Below are 18580 nucleotides of genomic sequence, written 5' to 3' on the forward strand. Positions count from 1 at the left end.
CGGCCTCTCCTGTCACTCATTGCACTGGGCTGTCTTTGCTGGGCAAGCAAGTGGATTCCGATCGCTCCAAGTAGTTCGCGCACGCGCAGAACGAAGCGTACGCATTCGCTTACCATCTGCTGCTTGCGAGCGAGCGGCTCTGAATGAGCTCCTAAGATTTAGCAGGCTTTCTCTGTAAGGAAAGGCTGCCAAAGAGTCTTCACAATTCTATCTGGGGTTTAGTCTGATAAACTGATGTCATATAGAAACTTTCAGCTAATAAATCAAAGCATCCGTTCTCGATGGTCCTTTTGGACAACATATGTAGTGTAGGATTTCCACACAGGATTAAAGTTTTATCGAAATCAACATATATGTTTATCTCACATTATGCGTGTTACCTCCAGAACCTGTGAAGGATGTAGTATTGATAAAAGGACCTATGATCAGAGGCTGCGGAGGGGTAAAGGAAAGCTCATTCGGCACTGTCGGTTAATATGTGCGTTTAAGGGTAGTTTGGTCTGAGAAAGTCTCCAAGGAAAAACTGTATTTCTCTGCAGAACTGAGGGTTATGGAGAAATCCTGGGGACAAAGCTAAACACTTCCCCATTACATGGGCTGGTGTCTAGAATTAAACCAGAAAATAAAGATAGCAAGGGTCTGAGTATATTTATATTCTATTTACTGTGAACCAGAGCTTTTGAATTAATAAGATGGTTCAGTCCCTGTGAATACTGAGGGTCTGGCTTTCTGGATGAACAATTAGGGTTTTGTCTAAGTCAGGGCTCGACAATTTTTTGTAAAATCTAGGAGCCATATTAAAAGTTTAGGAGTCGTCCATTACTAAAGTAGATGAAAGCTTGTATAGACCACCACACATGGACTTTCAGTGCCCCTCAACCTAGTAGTAAGCCCCATGTAATAGTGCCCCCAGTAGTAAGTTCCCTGTAATAGTGCCCCCAGTAGTAAGCCCGTTGTAAAAGTGCCCCCAGTAGTAAGCCCCTTGTAATAGTGCCCCCTGTAGTAGTGCCCCTAGTAGTAAGCCCCTTGAAACAGTGCCCCCAGTAGTAAGCCCCTTCAAATAGTGCCCCCAGTAGTAAGCCCCCTGTAAGGGTGCCCCCTGTAGTAAGGCCCTTGAAATAGTGACCCCAGTAGTAAGCCCCTTTAAATAGTGACCCCTGTAGTAATCCCCTTGAAATAGTGCCCCCAGTAGTAAGCCCCTTGAAATAGTGCCCCTGTAGTAAGCCCCTTGAAATAGTGCCCCCAGTCGTAAGCCCCCTGTATTAGTGCCCCCAGTAGTAAGCTACATGAAATAGTGCCCCCAGTAGTAAGCCTTGTAATAGTGCCCCCAGTAGTAAGCCCCCTGTATTAGTGCCCCCAGTAGTAAGCCCCTTGAAATAGTGCCCCCAGTAGTAAGCCTCTTGAAATAGTGCCCCCAGTAGTAAGCCCCCTGTAATAGTGCACCCTGTAGTAAGCCCCCTGTAATAGTGCACCCTGTAGTAAGCCCCCTGTATTAGTGCCCCCAGTAATAAGCCCCTTGTAATAGTGCCCCCAGTAGTAAGCCCCCTGTATTAGTGCCCCCAGTAGTAAGCCTCTTGAAATAGTGCCCCAGTACTAAACCCCCTCTAAATGTGCCGCATAAACACACACAAAGAACACAAAATAGAATACTTACCTTAGGCCACAATCCTGCGTCCGCTGCCGTCTGCCGCTCTTCAGAACTATGGGAGAGACGTCATGACGTCTCTCCCATAATGCCCGTGGGGGAAGCTGTACGCCGGAGCTCAGGAGTGAGCTCCGGCTGCAACTGCGGGGAGTCGGGCGTCCGCCGGTTAACATTTCAGCGGGCGCTCGGCAGGAGCTTCCCTGCGGCGGTGTGGGGGAGCTTGGAAATCCCGGTCGCCAGGACTAAAATCTTACTCGCCATGACAATCGGAATTTGTCGAGCCCTGGTTATGGTCGCGATGGTCGTGACCATCGGGCTTGCAATGAGACCCTTATGGTAGGGTCTCGTCTGCCGCAAGCCCCAGTGAGCTTCCGGCTCTAATAGAGACGGAAGCTCACTACTGAAATCACTGGTGATGTCAGTAGGGTCGCCCACAAACGGCAGGCGTTCCTTTGGGAATGCCTCCGTTTGTCCAGCCACCCCCCCACCCCGCCTACAAAACGGGGCAAGCTGTCGATCATTCCATTTTGGAATAAGGCTGTAACATAACAAAATGTGGAAAAAGTGAAGCATTGTGAATACTTTCCGGATGCACTGTATATATAATTTTTGAATCTCAGAAATCTATTTGAATGGTTTTGTCTCCACTGCATCCAAGTGACAATACATATTATGCGTTTAAATAATTTTGAACTATGTTTCGCCACAATTTAATTCATGGAAAATAACTTACCGTATATACTCGAGTATAAGTCGACCCGAATATAAGCCGAGGTAACTAATTTTACCACAAAAAACTGGGAAAACTTATTGACTCGAGTATAAGCCTAGGGTGGGAAATGCAGCAGCTACTGGTAGTAATCCCCCCCCTGGTACTGCCCCCAGTAGTAATCCCCCTTGGTAGTGCCCCCAGTAGTAATCCCCCCTGGTAGTGCCCCCTGTAGTAACCCCCCTGGTAGCGCCCCCAGTAGTAATACCCCCCCCGGCAGTGCCCCCAGTAGTAATCCACCCCCTGGTACTGCCCCCAGTAGTAGCCCCCCCCAGGTAGCGACAGACGTAATAAAAAAAAAACCACTTACCTGAAACCCCGCTCCTGGTCCCGACGCTGCTACCGGCTCCTCCGGCCGCTTTGCATTATGGGAGAGACGTCATGACATCTCTCCCATTACCCACTGCAGGAACCCGCATTGGGAGCAGCAGCAGCCGATGAGAGTCTGACAGACTCTAATCGGCTGCTAATTACAACAAACACATAGCTGCCGTTGCCGGTGGCTGTGTGTTTGGCACCGTGTAATGCTGACCGAACTCCGTCCGGTCAGCGCTACACACGCGGTGCAGCTGTGTCACAGACACACTGTCTGCACCGCGGCCCACATGGTACGCAGCTGAGTGAGGCGCCCTCCAATATGTGGCGCCCTACTCAGCTGCGTAACGGGAGAACCGGTCCTGGAGCATCACTCGAGTATAAGCCGAGGGGGGGCTTTTTCAGCACAAAAAATGTGCTGAAAAACTCGGCTTATACTCGAGTATACACGGTATTTCCAGTTATCAAAAATCTATATTTATTGCTGTTGGGTGAACTCATTATCTTTAAGGAGCCCAGATACCCTACATTTTAAAAGAAACATTAATAAAAGGCATGTCTTAATATACATTATATTTTCAAACAATACATATTTATGTTAAGTCTAGTTTTATGCAATAGAAAAAACCTTCTAGGAGGTATTGTAAGTCTGTCAACCCTCTACGCAGGAGTGTCTGTAGAAAATAAATCGATAGACCCTTTGTCTTAAAATCAATCAAACTGAGCCATCTGGTTTACTTATTAGAAAGAGATGGCTGAGCCAAACTTTTACAGAAGTGTCTGCCAGCTCTAGAACGACTTGGAGGGAAAGCAGATTCTGATATAGGTCCCTCCTTAAAGGAAGGCATGTGTCACACTGAATTGTTTTTGAGGACCCAATTGTTTGAATTGAATGCCAATAGCCTAAACAATCTGCATTTAAGGTGGGAGAGGCTATGATGCGAGTTATACCTACCTTGGTAACCTGGTACCTCCATCTTTACAGTAGGAGAAAATGCATCTGCAATAAGAGGAATGTCTGTCATCTCAGGTTGGACCATTGGTTTTTGAAGGGCCAACCTTCTTTCTAAAAGAGTCTACTAGAATGATATGTAATGACACTTTCCTACCTTTAAATCTTAGTTTTACTTCCCTGGTAAAGTTAGGAATGAATAAATTGGAATTATGTAAATTAAGGTATCCATTGAATCCTATCCTGGACAGCCAACAGTATCTGCGGTTAATAGATATAGCAAGGGTTCTCAACTTCAGTCCTCAAATACCACTAACTGGTCAGTGACAGAGGATTTCTTTAATCATGCACAGGTGAGGTAATCTATTTTGCTGGATCAGTAACTATCCCACCTGCTTCCACAGACAGAAAACCTCAAAACTTGATCTGTGGGGGATACTTGAGAGTTAAGAACCAGAGATATATGACTAAATGACTGACTACTAATAAGCACTGGCATACTAATGGCCCTGATCATTGCTGACTTTTCTTAAGAGGCATGAGGAGAACGACCCTATAACAGAAGTTGCAAGGGTTAGTAAAGCCTGTATCTCTAGTTACCCTGAGTGGTTTGATAAAACAAGTTCATCCTCCCTAGTGGGTTAGTACGGAATTCTTTTACCTCAAAATCATGTTATATATCCCCAATATGAATAAAATAATTTGTCCGGGAGTGTCCTGCCAGTAAGACTTACTTTAGTCATCTGTAGGACACTGAATTTTCCCATCAGTAGTTAATGTACAGTCCGTTACATCCTCCTCCTGAGTGGAGATCATGGTTTCTCTCATGGCTAGGGCCCAATTGATGGAAAAAAGTTCAGAAAGACCTAGAAAAGCTCTCTTCCAGCTGCCATGACTAGATAGAAGTACCAAGCCCTAGGAGGACCAATTTAGCATGTCTGTCTAGTATTGTACTACATAGATGTAAGACAAAAAAGTAAAATACCAATTGGTGTCCAAGATGGATGCATATGAGGCCTCGGTTAGAGACCTTTAGTAGATTATTGGAAGAAATAAATTATAATAAATTTTCCCTTCATTATAACATTAAAGGAAAGAAAACACATTCCTTGCAATATATGTAATGCCAAAATGTGTAAATTGTGGAAGAATACTTAACACATGATTTAAACATCAAAAGACAACTGTGCTTTGTTTTATTCTTAATGGTTCATATTAAAAATAACAACATTTTTGATCGCTTTCCGAGGCACACATACTTCAATATTCCAGGAAAAGTTTTCACCAAATACAGTAATAGTAGACACTTTTTTTTTCAAATCTGTTAAAATTCTGAAGAAAAATACTTTTGTTTGGAAACTCCAACCCCCCTGCAATTCCCCAGCGTCATCATAGCATCATCAGCACCAACTGCTCTCTTCCGATGTTAACTGTACTTCAATGACAGGAAACATAATAAAAATTAAGCTCCAGCACCGACACTGTTGTCTTGCAAAGATGAGAGTACTTTTATATTACTAATGTTTAGCTTTTAATAAGTCCCCACAGTCAAAAAAGCACTGCTGTCTACAGATGTGTACACATACATCTATCCTTCGTGCTCTACAAGGTACGTTACACATGAAGCACGAGTGCCATGCAACTCGGTAGTGCTGAGCGTCGTTTCGTGCGACTTTGTCCCTTTGTCCCAAGGCGAAACGAATAGGCTGCGTAAAATGGTATGCAGAATGCCTATATTCTGTGTGCGACTGTGGGTGTATCTGCATGCGAATTGCTACGTGTCAGCGGCTGTGACATTGTAAAGTAGCGTTTCGCATGCAGATATAACCGCAGTCGCACACAGTATATAGGCATGCTGCATAGCATTTTAATCAGCATACAGATGTGTCCACATACATCTAGCCTCCATGCGAGTTAAACAGCTCTTCTAGTTGCGCCATGCCATGGCTAGACTCGGTAGCGCCTAGCGTCTTTTGGTGCGACTTTTTCCCTTCAAATTCGTCTTATTCGCACAGTGATGCGAATAGAATGCACAGCCACTGACACTGTAACGTAGTATTTTGCATGCATCGTTGTGTGAATAAGACGCATTTGACGGTAAAAAGTCGCACCAAAAGATGCTCGTCGCTACCGAGTCACACGACGCTCACGCATTATGTGTAATACGACTTGTAGTGCATGGAGGACAGATGTATGTGGACACAACTGTAAGCTGCTTCTGGGTCCTATTGCATTATTATACGAATACGATGCATTTTCAGGGAAAGAATTGCGCAAAAAGATGCTCAGCGCTATTAAGTTGCATGACGGCGCAACTAAAAGGGCTGTTTAACGTGCAAGGAGACTAGGGGTATGTGAACATATCTGTATGTACAATCATAAGAACTGCTAAGCAAGCCATCAGTGTCACTCCTGATAACACTGCTGGTGTGTGCTACAGATTGCGTCTTTACAGTAAATGTTTGGTGGGAACAGTGCTTTCATACTAGAACTATGTATTCTGTTAATGTGTTGTATTATGGTATCACCTTGTATTGATAAACAGACAATCATCAGTGCTCCTATGCTTGTTTATATTATTTAACTCTAGAGGATTATCAGTGCATTTGCATTCTATGTCTGTTTGTTCTGCTGTTTTTCTGTAAGTTATTTCTTCTTTTTCTTATTGGTATTGTAAAAAAGCAAAAACTCAATATAAATTACTTGATTTAGAAAAAAGCTTTGTATTTAATGCAAAACTGTTCTATCGTAATGCTGCATATGTGATAGGTTCTCTTGAAGAATTACATATGGAGTTAAGTCTTGACTTTTTGACACTCCTGATAATAACGGAAGCTGTAATATAGAATGCATTTAATGTAAACACAATAAACATCAGTGGAAACATTATACAGTATGTACAACCATTATGCTTTCTCATAACACAAATTTTCCACAAAAAGTCTACTCATTTAATATGCAATATTTAAAAAAACATTTAACACAACAAAATACATAATAGTGCAGTCCCACTTAAAAAAAATATTTATAATTGTTATGATTCCTATACTACAATTTGGCAATGGATGAAAAACAAAGTATAGCTGCTTTTTTTACATGACATACTATAACATGTCTCCTGACTGCAGAAAAGGTCATTATTCATTGCATCCAAAAGAGTTTATTTACGTTATCATATTGAGATTAAAGCAACCCTTCCGGTATGACATTATCAATTATATTAAAGCTACACTTTTAGCTTCTTTTACTTTACCCAGTTAATTGACAAGGGATGCTCAGAATGTGTTATGAGGTTGGAATATCATTACTTTTCTTGGAGGTGCTAAAGCGCCCAAATGATTTGTAAAATACTGACATTTTGATTATCCTATCACTAGATAGAGTCCAACGGAATGCTAAGGCTATGGAGGGAAAATTCATGTTATGAGAGGGGCCCTAATTTATGATTCACTGAACTTGTACCCATTCTTATACATAATAAGAAAAATATTGTATATTGTCTGTAGGGAGACCTACTGTTTTTACAAAACTAAATTACAGTCCCTAAAATAATTCAAGTGGAACTGCACCTTTCTATTCTAAATAATACAAATCTGCAAATGTTTTATAGAAGTATCGCTTTCCATAGCCCATCTTTCACAGGTTATTCAGATTGCTCAGTTGATATGTGCACTGTACAGAGTGACGTAACATAGATGCACCGTTATAATACTAACGGCACTTCCATAAAAGAGCATCTCAAAATGACTCAGATGTGACATTTAAGCTGAAAGACTCAAAAAAAATGCCCTCAGTTTCTGCCACGTGAATAACGATACTCTATATAAACACTGCTGGCAGCAAGAACACTTCACTTATTGTATGCGTTATAAAGATTGCATATGAATACCACGAAGAGCTCGGCAACATTATCCTAAATATGACCCAACTTTATAAATAACATTGCAAATGAAAGCAGTTAATGCAAATTTTATCATTCCAAAAAAAACTAAACACAAAGGAGAAAGTACCATGCAAGTCTTCAGAAATAAGAAGCTTGATTGGGAATAAAAAGTCTCTGCTCCATATGGTTCCCATTAGCCAGAGGCAACGGTGGTGACAATGGGTAGCTGGGGTAAGAATAAGGCCTAGATTGTATCACACTTGACATTCCAGAAGACAAGGCATTATTAATGGGTGACAAGTTATTCACTGAACTTTGCTGGAAATTGTAGTCTGTAAAGAAAAGTACAAGCAACATTAGAAACAAAACATAGGTTATAGCACAAAATGTAAAAAAAATAACCCAAATAATGACAGTATATCAGGAGTAGAGAGATCTGCTTTGAACAGTAAAGCTAGGTATACACCTCTGCAAATAACAGTCCTGCCTAAAACTTGTGATGCTTAACCTCCCAATCCCCTTGTAGAAAGCACATACGCTCTAAAAACAGCTCAGGGGGTCATTCAGACCCGGTCGCGACCGGCAAGACGCTCGCAAGAGGGTCGATGTTCCCCACTGCGCATGACGGAGGGAGCTCCGTCGTGCGCATGCGCGAGACCCGGCGAGCGACGGCCTCACCATCGCTCCGGGTCTCGCACCAAAGGGGGCGTGCTGTCGATGTTGATTGACAGCACGCTCCCTTTGGTGGGCGTGCCTGCCAGACGGAGGCGTTCCCATGGGAACGCCTACCGTCTCAAGCCGGCCCCACTGACATCACTAGTGATGTCAGTGGGAGTGATTTTGGCTCTGATAGAGCCAAAATCACTCCAGGGCTTGCAGCAGCGAGACCCTACCGCAGGGTCTCCGTCGCAAGCCCGATGGTCGCGATGGTCAAGACCATCATCATGGGCGCTCGCTATAGCTGTGGGTGGTAACCCACAGCTATGCGAGCGTCCATGAGGACGCTCCAAAAAAAGGTAGGAGGGCCCTGATTCAGAGCGAGCGCTCTGGTAAGAGCGTTCAGCTCTGAATCAGGCCCTCAGTGTGTACAGTGATCCCAAAATTACTCCCCAAATCAGATTTTTATCGCATCTGTAGAGTGTGTATCTAGCTGGGGAAACTATACTACAACTTGTAATTTATATAAACCTTTTTATTTACTTCTGACATGTGGATAGGAGATTCTGGAGCCGGGACCCTCTGTGGATAAAATAACCTGGGCTGGACTGCAATGTATGCACTAAGGAATCCATGGCAACATTGCAGTTACTTCTGCCTCTAACCCGCTACCCATGTAGTAGATTTTGGAGTCGGATGCCCTGGCTCCTGGATCCCGTTGTATTTTATTTATTTACAGTTTCTTATATAGCGCAGCATATTCCGTTACGCTTTACAATTCGAAACATTATTAGAACAAAACTGGGTAATAACAGACGGATATATAGGTAGGAAGGCCCTGCTCGCAAGCTTACAATCTATAGGCAAATAGGCATTGATACACAAGGATAGGTGCTATATATTGCATTTTGGTCCAGCCAGAATGCAGAGTTGCTTGGTGGGCTGCATGATCCAGTCACACAGAAATGTCAGGAGGATGTGAGAAACAGACAATGTGTGAGGTTATGTGTGGACTGTGAGAGGGGATGTAATTACATATGGAAGCTATGAAGGATATGTGGGCGGCTGAATTACCTGGGCTGGACTGCAGTGTGTATGCAGAGGTATTAGATGCGGACGGAGAGTTGAATGTACGCCCAACTGCGGAACATATCTTGCATGAATTTGCACTGCACATGCTCCACATGATTTACTCATATGACTGGAGAAGGGCGACTGGAGTGTGACAGAGCACGCTCACGTAAGCAAAGTTCAGTGAGGACATGTTTATGCAAATGTGGGCTAAGCAAGTGAAAATATGCCTTTTTGGAGGTGTATTCTTTGCACCTATTACAGGACAGGTGCAAGTGTATGCTGATGGTGATGACTAGTCTCAAACCAGGTGCATCTGCTACAAAGATGTAGACGCATTTAGATAAGTGTACAGCTCTGCATGTGGGTGAATACACGTTTTGTCTGTGCACACTGCAGATGAGCCCTGTTACATTGTTGCCGACCGCGCTACAAACTTGCGCATACATCGTGCCATGCAATTACCAGCGGCTGCATACGCTACGGTACGCTATGGCGCGCACTGCGATCGCACCATGCAATCCTATGCGGTTGTGGGTGCAAACGCAACGCATGTAACCGTTCGTGGATGCGCACAATGCGTGGCGCGATTTACCGCACAAGCGGCAAAGATGTAACTGGCCACATCTGTACATTTGAACAACATTCATACAATTTAGTTCAAAACTCTGAATCAGACCCTGAACCCATTAAATCCTCATCAGAATTGAACAGAACTGCCACCGCGGCTTGCTTCCTGCTGGCCCTGTGGATTCTCTGCCTGTCAGCCGTGCCTGAAACCTACCTGGTCCTGTGCCTGTCTCGTTGCCCCAAACCTGTATTCCCATTGTGTCTACCCAGCTCAGATTGCTGTTTTTTTCCTGCTGCAGTCCTCTACAATCCACCTCCCAGTGTCTCACTTGCTGCGGCTGTAGTCCAGACCCAGACCCGTCCTTTAACCCTCAGTGTTACATTGGTAAATAATAGTTGAATGAACAACTAATAAGTACACTTCACTGACTTTCTTGTTTCCGTATATAGAGCTTCTAGGATTTTGATTGGTCCTCACACACCCTGGTTTTCAGACAGGACTGTGAGACAAATCAAGGAATCCTGTGAAAACCAACATGTATGTAAAATTTTGCTATTATCTAGTAAAGCAACTTTAATGTATTTTAAGTGCATACGAAAATAAATATATATATTTTTTTGCACTTACCGTAAACTACTTTTTTACGATTCCATTGGGTACACTGAACACTTGGGTGTAGGCAGTGGTGTGAGGAGTTTGGCACTTTACAACAAAACTGTCTGAACTTTGGATCCTCCCCCTATATCCTCACTGATCTGCAGTTATTTTCTAACTTAGCCCAAAAGATGACTGGCAGAGTACAAAATGGAACAGGAAGTAAAACAGTGTTCTAAAAGAAATATGGACAGAAACAAACAAGAGAACAGATAGGACAATGGTGTCCAGTGTCCCCCATAGAATCGGAGAAAGGGATTTTACGGTAAGCACAAAAATCCAATTTTCTCCAACCATTCTCTCTTTTGAGAATCAAAGTGGACAAAAAGATTGTGCGTCTGGCAAAAATCTGCCCTGCGCCGAACATAGATCCATATTAGCTCTAACTATGTCCAGTGGACAAAGAAATCCCTCCTCATTTCAAGGATTGTCCTGAATAAACTTCAAAACCACTACCTATTGGTTAATTTAGAATTTAGAGACCATTTTAGGCTGAAACAAGGATTTGGTCTGAAGAAAATCCCAATCCTGGTGAAAGTCAAGTAAGCGGAATGCCAGAACAGAGCTCAGAGTTCCAAATTTCTCCTGGCAGAAGCAATAGCCAGAAAAAACATTAAAAAACCTTTTCTCAACTTTCTGTAAGGATTTGAAGAGTTCCTGCTGTAATTAACAAAGAACAAGTTAAAGTACCAGTACTCCACAGAAGAAAAAAGGGAACATTCAAAAGGTCCTGCAGTTAGGTCTGGACTTCTAGGATCAAGGCCAGGCACTTCTGAAAAACACAGATAAGACAGTCTGGAGCTAATAGAATGATTCAAGCCCTTTATACCCTTGGCAGCATAGCTACTGGAGGGACCAGGTAAATTAGTGAGAGGTTCCAAAGAGCGATCATGGTACCGATGAACAAGGTGCTTGGGTCCCTGGTCCTAGAACAGTATACCGCACCTTGTAGTTCTGCCTGGATGCCATCATGTCTATTTCCGGCAACCCACCTGTCCACTAGCAGCTGAAAGACTTCTGAACGGCAGCATCAGAATCCCGGGTGAAGATGGGATAGTTGACTTCCCAGTAGTCCACCCCAGGAATATAACCAGCTGTGATAACGGGAACATGGTGTTCCACTCTTATAATTCGGCTTGTCTCTCTCATGGCCTGAACACTTCCGGTGCCCCCATGGTAATTCAAGAATGCCACAGCCAAGGCATGGATTTACATCGGAAATCCCAGAGAAGAGCCTGAGCCAAGGGCCAGAAATACTGCCCTGATCTCGAGGACATTGATTGGAAGGGCTGATTTCTTCAGCGTCCAATGCCCCTGGAATGTGGATGAAGAATGACCACACCACCTACTTCTGAGTTTGGCATCTGAATCTGGCATCTGTGGTCACCAGGATCCAGTTACAGATAATGAATGCTCGCTTCCCTTAGAGATAGTCAGCTTGTGGCCACCATATTAGTGAGAGGATAGTCTCAGGAGAGAGTCTGGTGCACTGGGACAGATGCAGATGAGACTTCTTCCATTTCAATAGAATTGTCCTTTGAAATTCTCTGGAATGAACCTAGGTAAAACTGTACTACCTAGAAAGTGGAAACCTTCTTACATAAGAGTATCAAGCATAAATTGATTCATAACCAATCTGAACATAGCCTTCAGGAATACAAACTTCTCCTATGCAAGAAAAGCATTCCTAGAACTATCCATTGTGTTAAAACTAGTTTGTATTTGGGAATGTTGATAACCCAACAATGGGAATGCAAAACTCGTTGCATCAGTTTTACATGGGCTCAGAGCGATTTTGGGGAAGGAGTCTTGATTAGAAGATTGTCCAAGACAGACACGTTTGTCCGGAGCTCCTGCCTGGGCAATAAATCCAGCCTTACCTGCGGAGCCTGGAGGATCATTCTCCATTCTCCCACCGCTTGCTATCCCCAACCTAATCCTGGTAGTGAGGTGCACGGAATCGGAAGGTGTCTCTTACATCTCCGCGGATTGCAGCCTCCTGACCTGTCAGAAGCCGGGGCCTCGATTTCTGCCGCGAACCGGCGGCGCCTGTAATACGGATCGAGACGCGGGATCTCCTTCCCGCTCCTGCCGCATACCTGTGGTGCACTGCAAATCTGACCCCACTGCAGCCTGAAGACAGCCGCTCCTGCGCTCCGCTCTGGTGGTCAGTGGGTCTTCTGTCGGGACTGCCGTTACCCTCCACTCCTGCTGAGAGCTGGCCACATCAGCTGCACTCCCACACGGACCACTGCGCTATTGCCTTGGGACTGGCTGCTGCTTATTGCAATTAGTAGTGTGGTGAATCATTGGGGATAAACTGCTTCCATCTGTACAGGCCTATTAATTTAATTTTATTGTGAATCCTCTACATATAATTTTAATATCTCCCTTTTTGCTCAGGACTGATTTACTGGCCCTGATTTCCTACTTTTGAGGTAACAGCACCATCTTGTGGCCAAAATTAATTATATCAGTATTTAATTATTTCAAAGGCCCTATATTTGTCTTATATTTGCCTGTTAATATTACTTAATATTACCGTCTGACGAAATGCCCTGAGCGGCCGAAACCTCCTCCTCATTCATCAACATCATGATGAAGTCAGTTCCTCTGTTCACACGTTGTTAAGGCCTATGGCTGCATAGGCCGTTTTTTCTGGGGAATGTGTCCGGCGATCATGTGAGTGCATTTACCTAGTCCAACAGTCTTTATTTCAATACGATTGCATTATTATTTTCCATGTGTTTAATTAATTTTTTTCTGGTGTATGGATTTGAGCCTTTCGCTGGATTCTATGGGCAAAACCAAGAAGGGACCCTCCAAGTTGGATACTCCAAAGCCCTCAAGGTCCTCTCAACAACCAAACCTTTGCCAATTCTTGAAGATGCAAGCCTCGCCGCCTGCGGTTCCAGATGCTTTATCTCAACCTTTGTCTCCGGGTTCGCCCTCCTCTCTAGGTTCATCGCAAGCAGGTGATTCTGTAGGGACAGATCCTTCGGAGGCCCCAGATCTCTCATCCATTATGCGACTTCTTAAAACTTTACCAACTAAACAGGAGTTACCATCCAAGCGAGATTTTGAGCTACTTGAAGTTAGGCTTCAAGAGACAGTTCGTAAAGAAGTAGCGACTCTTCAGGCAGACATTTCCCAGCTGTCGAACAGACTGGTGTCCCTAGAGGAGACTAAAGAAACTATGGGTGACGATCTACAAAGTTTGCGAGATACTATTCATACCCATGCCAGTGGCATGTTTCTTTTACAACAAAAAATGAATGACCTGGATAATAGGGGGCGCCGAAACAATAAACGGGTTCGCGGTATCCTTGAAGATATTCCCACACAAGGCCTGGACGTGCTGACCAAGATCTTCAATTAAATATTGGGTTGTGACCCCAACAAGCTTATGACCTTTGATAGGGCTCATAGGGCTTTAAAACCTCGTGGAGACTCCACTGATAAACCGAGAGATGTAATCTGTAGATTACATTACTATACCGAAAAGGAGGAGATCCTGCGGAAAATGCGCAATGTGGAAGGAGTAGATTTTAGCGGCAATCGTATTCAAATTTTTCAAGATCTCTCTTGGCACACACTTCATCAACGCAGTTTACTGAAGCTCCTAACTGAAGCCCTACGTTCAGGTGAGAGGAAATATAAATGGCTCTTTCCATTTGGTCTCCAGTCGACTCATAATGGTGTTCCGAGATCCCGCTGACCTCGATACCTTCTGTTCTGTTCTGGGTATACGTACACCTGCTCTACCGGATTGGAATGACACCTATATTGTTCCGCAGCCTCAAAAGACTTCACAGGGTGAGGCTTTCCAACCCGTGAGGAGTTCCAGACGCCAACATAGGCAAAGAAAGCCGTCAATCCTGCCTGATGACACGTGACTGTGAGTTTGTGATACCTTTTTTCTTTTCTCTACCTACAGCGGATATGTTCTTAAAGGACTGCCTGAGTTTAGCCGTTATCTATCTGGTCACTCTCAGATGCTGTTACAAATGTTAGTCTTATTTTTGTTTTTCTGAGATCTATATGTAAGTTATATGTCCGTTTGGGAACTTTCTGACAGGTTCTTATTTACCTGTGGTTCAGTAATCGTATTGATTGTTTTATGCTGTAACATTATTCTAATGTAGTTCAGACTGTTTGTGGTTATTTTAGCCAATCTTTGTCTCATATTTACTGTCGTTTATATATCTGTTTTGATATGAAAAGAGTCATATATTGTTTAATACTTGACGCTGTCGCTGGCACATATCCCCAGTGCCCCCTATACCGCAAAAAAAAAAATTCCTAAACATGGAGAGGAAACTTTTTCTTCTTTCCATGTTTATTAGGAGCGGTATTATTTTTCTTGTTCGGTTTCTACAAAATGTTTTTCTAAATTATTTTCTGTTTTTTTTTCTTCTGTTTGTTTTCTTCTCTCTATCTTTTTACCCTTTCCTTCCCTTTTCCCACCCGGGTTTCTGCTTTCGTGGATCAGGATTTTTGTTGTTGATGCAGAATTTATTTACAGTGTCATGGGAGAAGTGATATATCTGTCTCTCTGGGATTATACCTTTTTTTCCCACCCTCAAAATGCCTATTCCAGGATTGATTACATGTTTATGGAACATAAGAACCTTCATATGCTCGAGGATGCAGAGATCGGGAATATTACTTGGTCAGACCATGCGCCAATATCACTTTTGATTAAGATTTCTCACCCCCTGCCCATGCTTCGATCTTGGAGGCTTAACAAGCTTCTTCTCCAGGACTCATATTGTAGGGAACAGTTGAAGCAGTGTATTATTGAATATCTTTCTATAAATGACAGTCCTGATATGTTTGCTATTACACTGTGGGAAGCTCATAAGTGTGTTCTGAGGGGTAAGCTGATTCAGTTGGGCTCCTGCATGAAAAAACAGAGGAAGGGACAGAAGTTGATACTTCTGCAGAAGATCCAAGCTCTTGAGACACTTCATACTGTAAATCTTCTCTGTCTGGGGACGCCCTTGCAGAACTTACTGAGGCTAGACGTTCTTTAAATGAGCTTATGTTAGATAAAATCAAATTAGATTATCGTAAATTCAGGAGCCGTTTTTTCCAATGGGGCAATAAGCCCAGTAAGATGTTGGCAAAGGTGCTACGAGCACAACGAGCCTCCACGCATGTGCAGTCAATAGTGGACGATACTGGACATAAATGCGACCTGACCTCTGAAATTGCGGAGGCTTTCCAGTCTCGATGCTCTAGTTATAGACCCATATCCCTCCTCAATGTGGATTTAAAGTTGTTCGTGAAACTTATTGCGAATAGGCTTAAGATCCTATTACCAGCTCTAATTCATACGGACCAGGTGGGATTTGTCTTGGGCCAAGAAGCCCGGGACAACACTACTAAAATGCTTAATCTCATTCATTCAGCAACCCAGGGTACTACACCTGCGATGCTTTTGTCAACTGATGCTGAAAAGGCTTTCGATCGCATTAACTGGGGATTTATGCATGGTCTGTTAGAATACATGGGCCTGGGGTCTACCTCTCTATATAGGATTTTGGCGTTATATAGGAGGCTCTCTGCCAGGATCAAGGTCAATGGAGATTTCTCGAGTCCAGTTCAGATCTCGAATGGTACACGTCAGGGTTGCCCACTGTCTCCGCTGGTGTTTGTATTGTGCATGGAGGCTCCGTCGAGAGCCATACGGGCCAACTCTGACATTATGGGTCTGCAGATAGGAAACTTGGATTATAAACTGGCCCTTTTTGCAGATGATCTTTTAGCTATCATCACCAATCCTGTGGTTTCTCTCCCCAATTTGTGAAGGAGTTTCAAACTGTTGGAAAACTGTCTTTTTTTAAAATCAATTTCTCCAAATCAGTGGCTCTGAATTTGAGTGTCCCTCATAATATTCTCACAGGTCTGCAACAGGCGTTTCCATTTAAGTGGCACCCCTCACATTTGAAATATCTTGGTGTTCCTTCCTAGAAATCTGTCAAAAGTTCACTCCCTTAATTTTACCCCTCTCCTTGGGAAAATCCGACATGAGCTTTCCTCCTGGTCCTGTAGAGGCGTTTCATGGGTGGGGAAGATGAATATTGTCAAAATGAACATTTTGCCTTGCGTACTCTATCTATTGCAGGCTCTTCCGGTATCAATCCCAAATAGTTGGTTCGTGGAGCGTCATGAGATGGTAAGACTTCGATTCAAACATGATGTTCTGTTTCGGAGGAGGCATTTGGGTGGCTTCCAACTTCCCCATTTTGGTGTTTATTATGATGCTGTTATGTTAAGTAGAATATATGATTGGTCAAGGCAAGACTCAGTGAAACAATGGGTATCTATTGAAGGCTCCTTTGAAAAGTGTCCATTAAGTACTTTGGCGTGACTTTCTAGATTACCTGGGCTCTCACATCCAACCATTGGGCCGACCCTCATGATATGGAGACGTGTTAGGGGCAAGACATATATATCCTCCATTTACTCCCCCTTAACTCCACTGTTTGACAATCCCATGTTTCCTCCAGGGACTTCGAAACAGACATTTTCACTTTGGTCAGGAGCAGGCATAACTCGGATTGGGCAGTTATACGATGCCTCTGGTGTTTTGCTATTTTCTGATGTCCAGGCTAAGTGGTCTCTCCCCAATAATGAGATATGGCGTTACCTCCAGATTAAACATTTACTTATGACAAAAGATTTAATTTTAGCAGGTTCACAGGACTTGACACCATTTGAGGCACTGATGGTGGCTCAGTCCTCTTCCTCTCATATATTATCAAATATTTTCAAATTTCTAATTGAGAATCTTTTCTCCTCATTACCAAAGTTTACTAAAGGAGGATGATCTTGGCATGGACATCAGTCGTCTATATTTGAAAAATCTTGGACTAGTTCCACAAATATCCTTACCCTTGAGACCTATTTTAAGGTGATTTCCAGATGGTACAGATGCCCATCCATCTTATCCAAAATGTATTCTGGGGTGTCGGCCTGTTGCTGGAGATGTGGAACGGATGTGGGAACTCCCCTTCACATATGATGGTCCTGCCCTGTATTGAAGGTGTTTTGGGATGAGGTGATTTCGTTGAGACAGGAGATATTGGGTTCAGACGTTCCTGATGGACCAGAATTCTGGCTCTTAAATTTACATAAAACACCATTATCTGTATACAAAGAATCACTATTGAAGTACCTTAATAGTGCTGCTAAGGCTGTAATACTGGTGCGCTGGAAGTCTACCTCACCCCCGACCCTTGTGGATTGGTTTAAAAGAATTGAACTATATAGGTCAATGGATGACATTATTATGTCATCGTCCAATAAATTTCATATCTACTCCACTATTTGGTTTAGCTGGTTGGATTTCTGCGAATCTGATAAGTATAAATCCTTGACACATGTAACTTAAGTCCCATTTATCTGTTAGGAATAGATATTTAGGATTCAGTCTCCTATGTCCTAGATCCCGGTATTAACCCCCACCCCCCTTCCTTGCCTAGCCTATCTTCCTCCTTTTTTCCTACCTCTCTTGAATACTTTTGTTTGTTTTGTTTTTCTTCTTATTTCTTTTTTTTTTATTAACAATTTTTTATTATAGTACATTATGTTTTTGTATTTTTATTGTAATTATGCTATGGTGTACTGTTTGATATTTTCTGGTGTGCTGTAAAATAAAAATTTACTTCCGGAAAAAAAAAAAGAAGAATGTCCACGTACAGGATGGTGGTGACAACCATACATTTTAAGTGGGCAGTCAAGAATGTCATGAGTTTGGTAAAAAAAATCATGGCGCTGTAAAAAGACCAAAAGGCTTCATATCAAACTAAAATGATGTTCCACAACAGCAAATCTGAGTAGATACTGGTTTCTTAACAAGATCTGAACATGAAGGTAGGCGTCCTTGATGTCGATGGATACCATAAATTCTCCCAGTGAGAGGACAATGGAGCCTAGACTGGATTGGAAGAAGAACCAGTTCAACTCACAAGCTGCAGCCAGCTGTCTGGCAAGCTCAGTCACAGCTAAAGGTAAAGTACTAGGCCAAGCTCGGGAATGCAGACAGACCCTCGGGC

The 18580-nt window shown here is 43.1% G+C and overlaps 1 protein-coding gene across 1 annotated transcript in view; it reads right to left on the minus strand.

The window, feature by feature from the left end:
- Positions 1-7702: 7702 nt before the first annotated feature.
- RBM46 (RNA binding motif protein 46) overlaps positions 7703-18580 on the minus strand; it is a 79728-nt gene continuing 68850 nt past the window's right edge. The window contains exon 5 of the mRNA XM_088475364.1: positions 7703-7896. Within this exon, the coding sequence (XP_088331490.1) occupies positions 7703-7896 (194 nt within the window). The remainder of the gene's footprint in view (positions 7897-18580) is intronic.

The sequence above is a fragment of the Taudactylus pleione genome, unplaced genomic scaffold (assembly GCF_031769625.1).
Source record: "Taudactylus pleione unplaced genomic scaffold, aTauple2 ptg000170l, whole genome shotgun sequence".
Taxonomy (NCBI): Eukaryota; Metazoa; Chordata; class Amphibia; order Anura; family Myobatrachidae; genus Taudactylus; species Taudactylus pleione.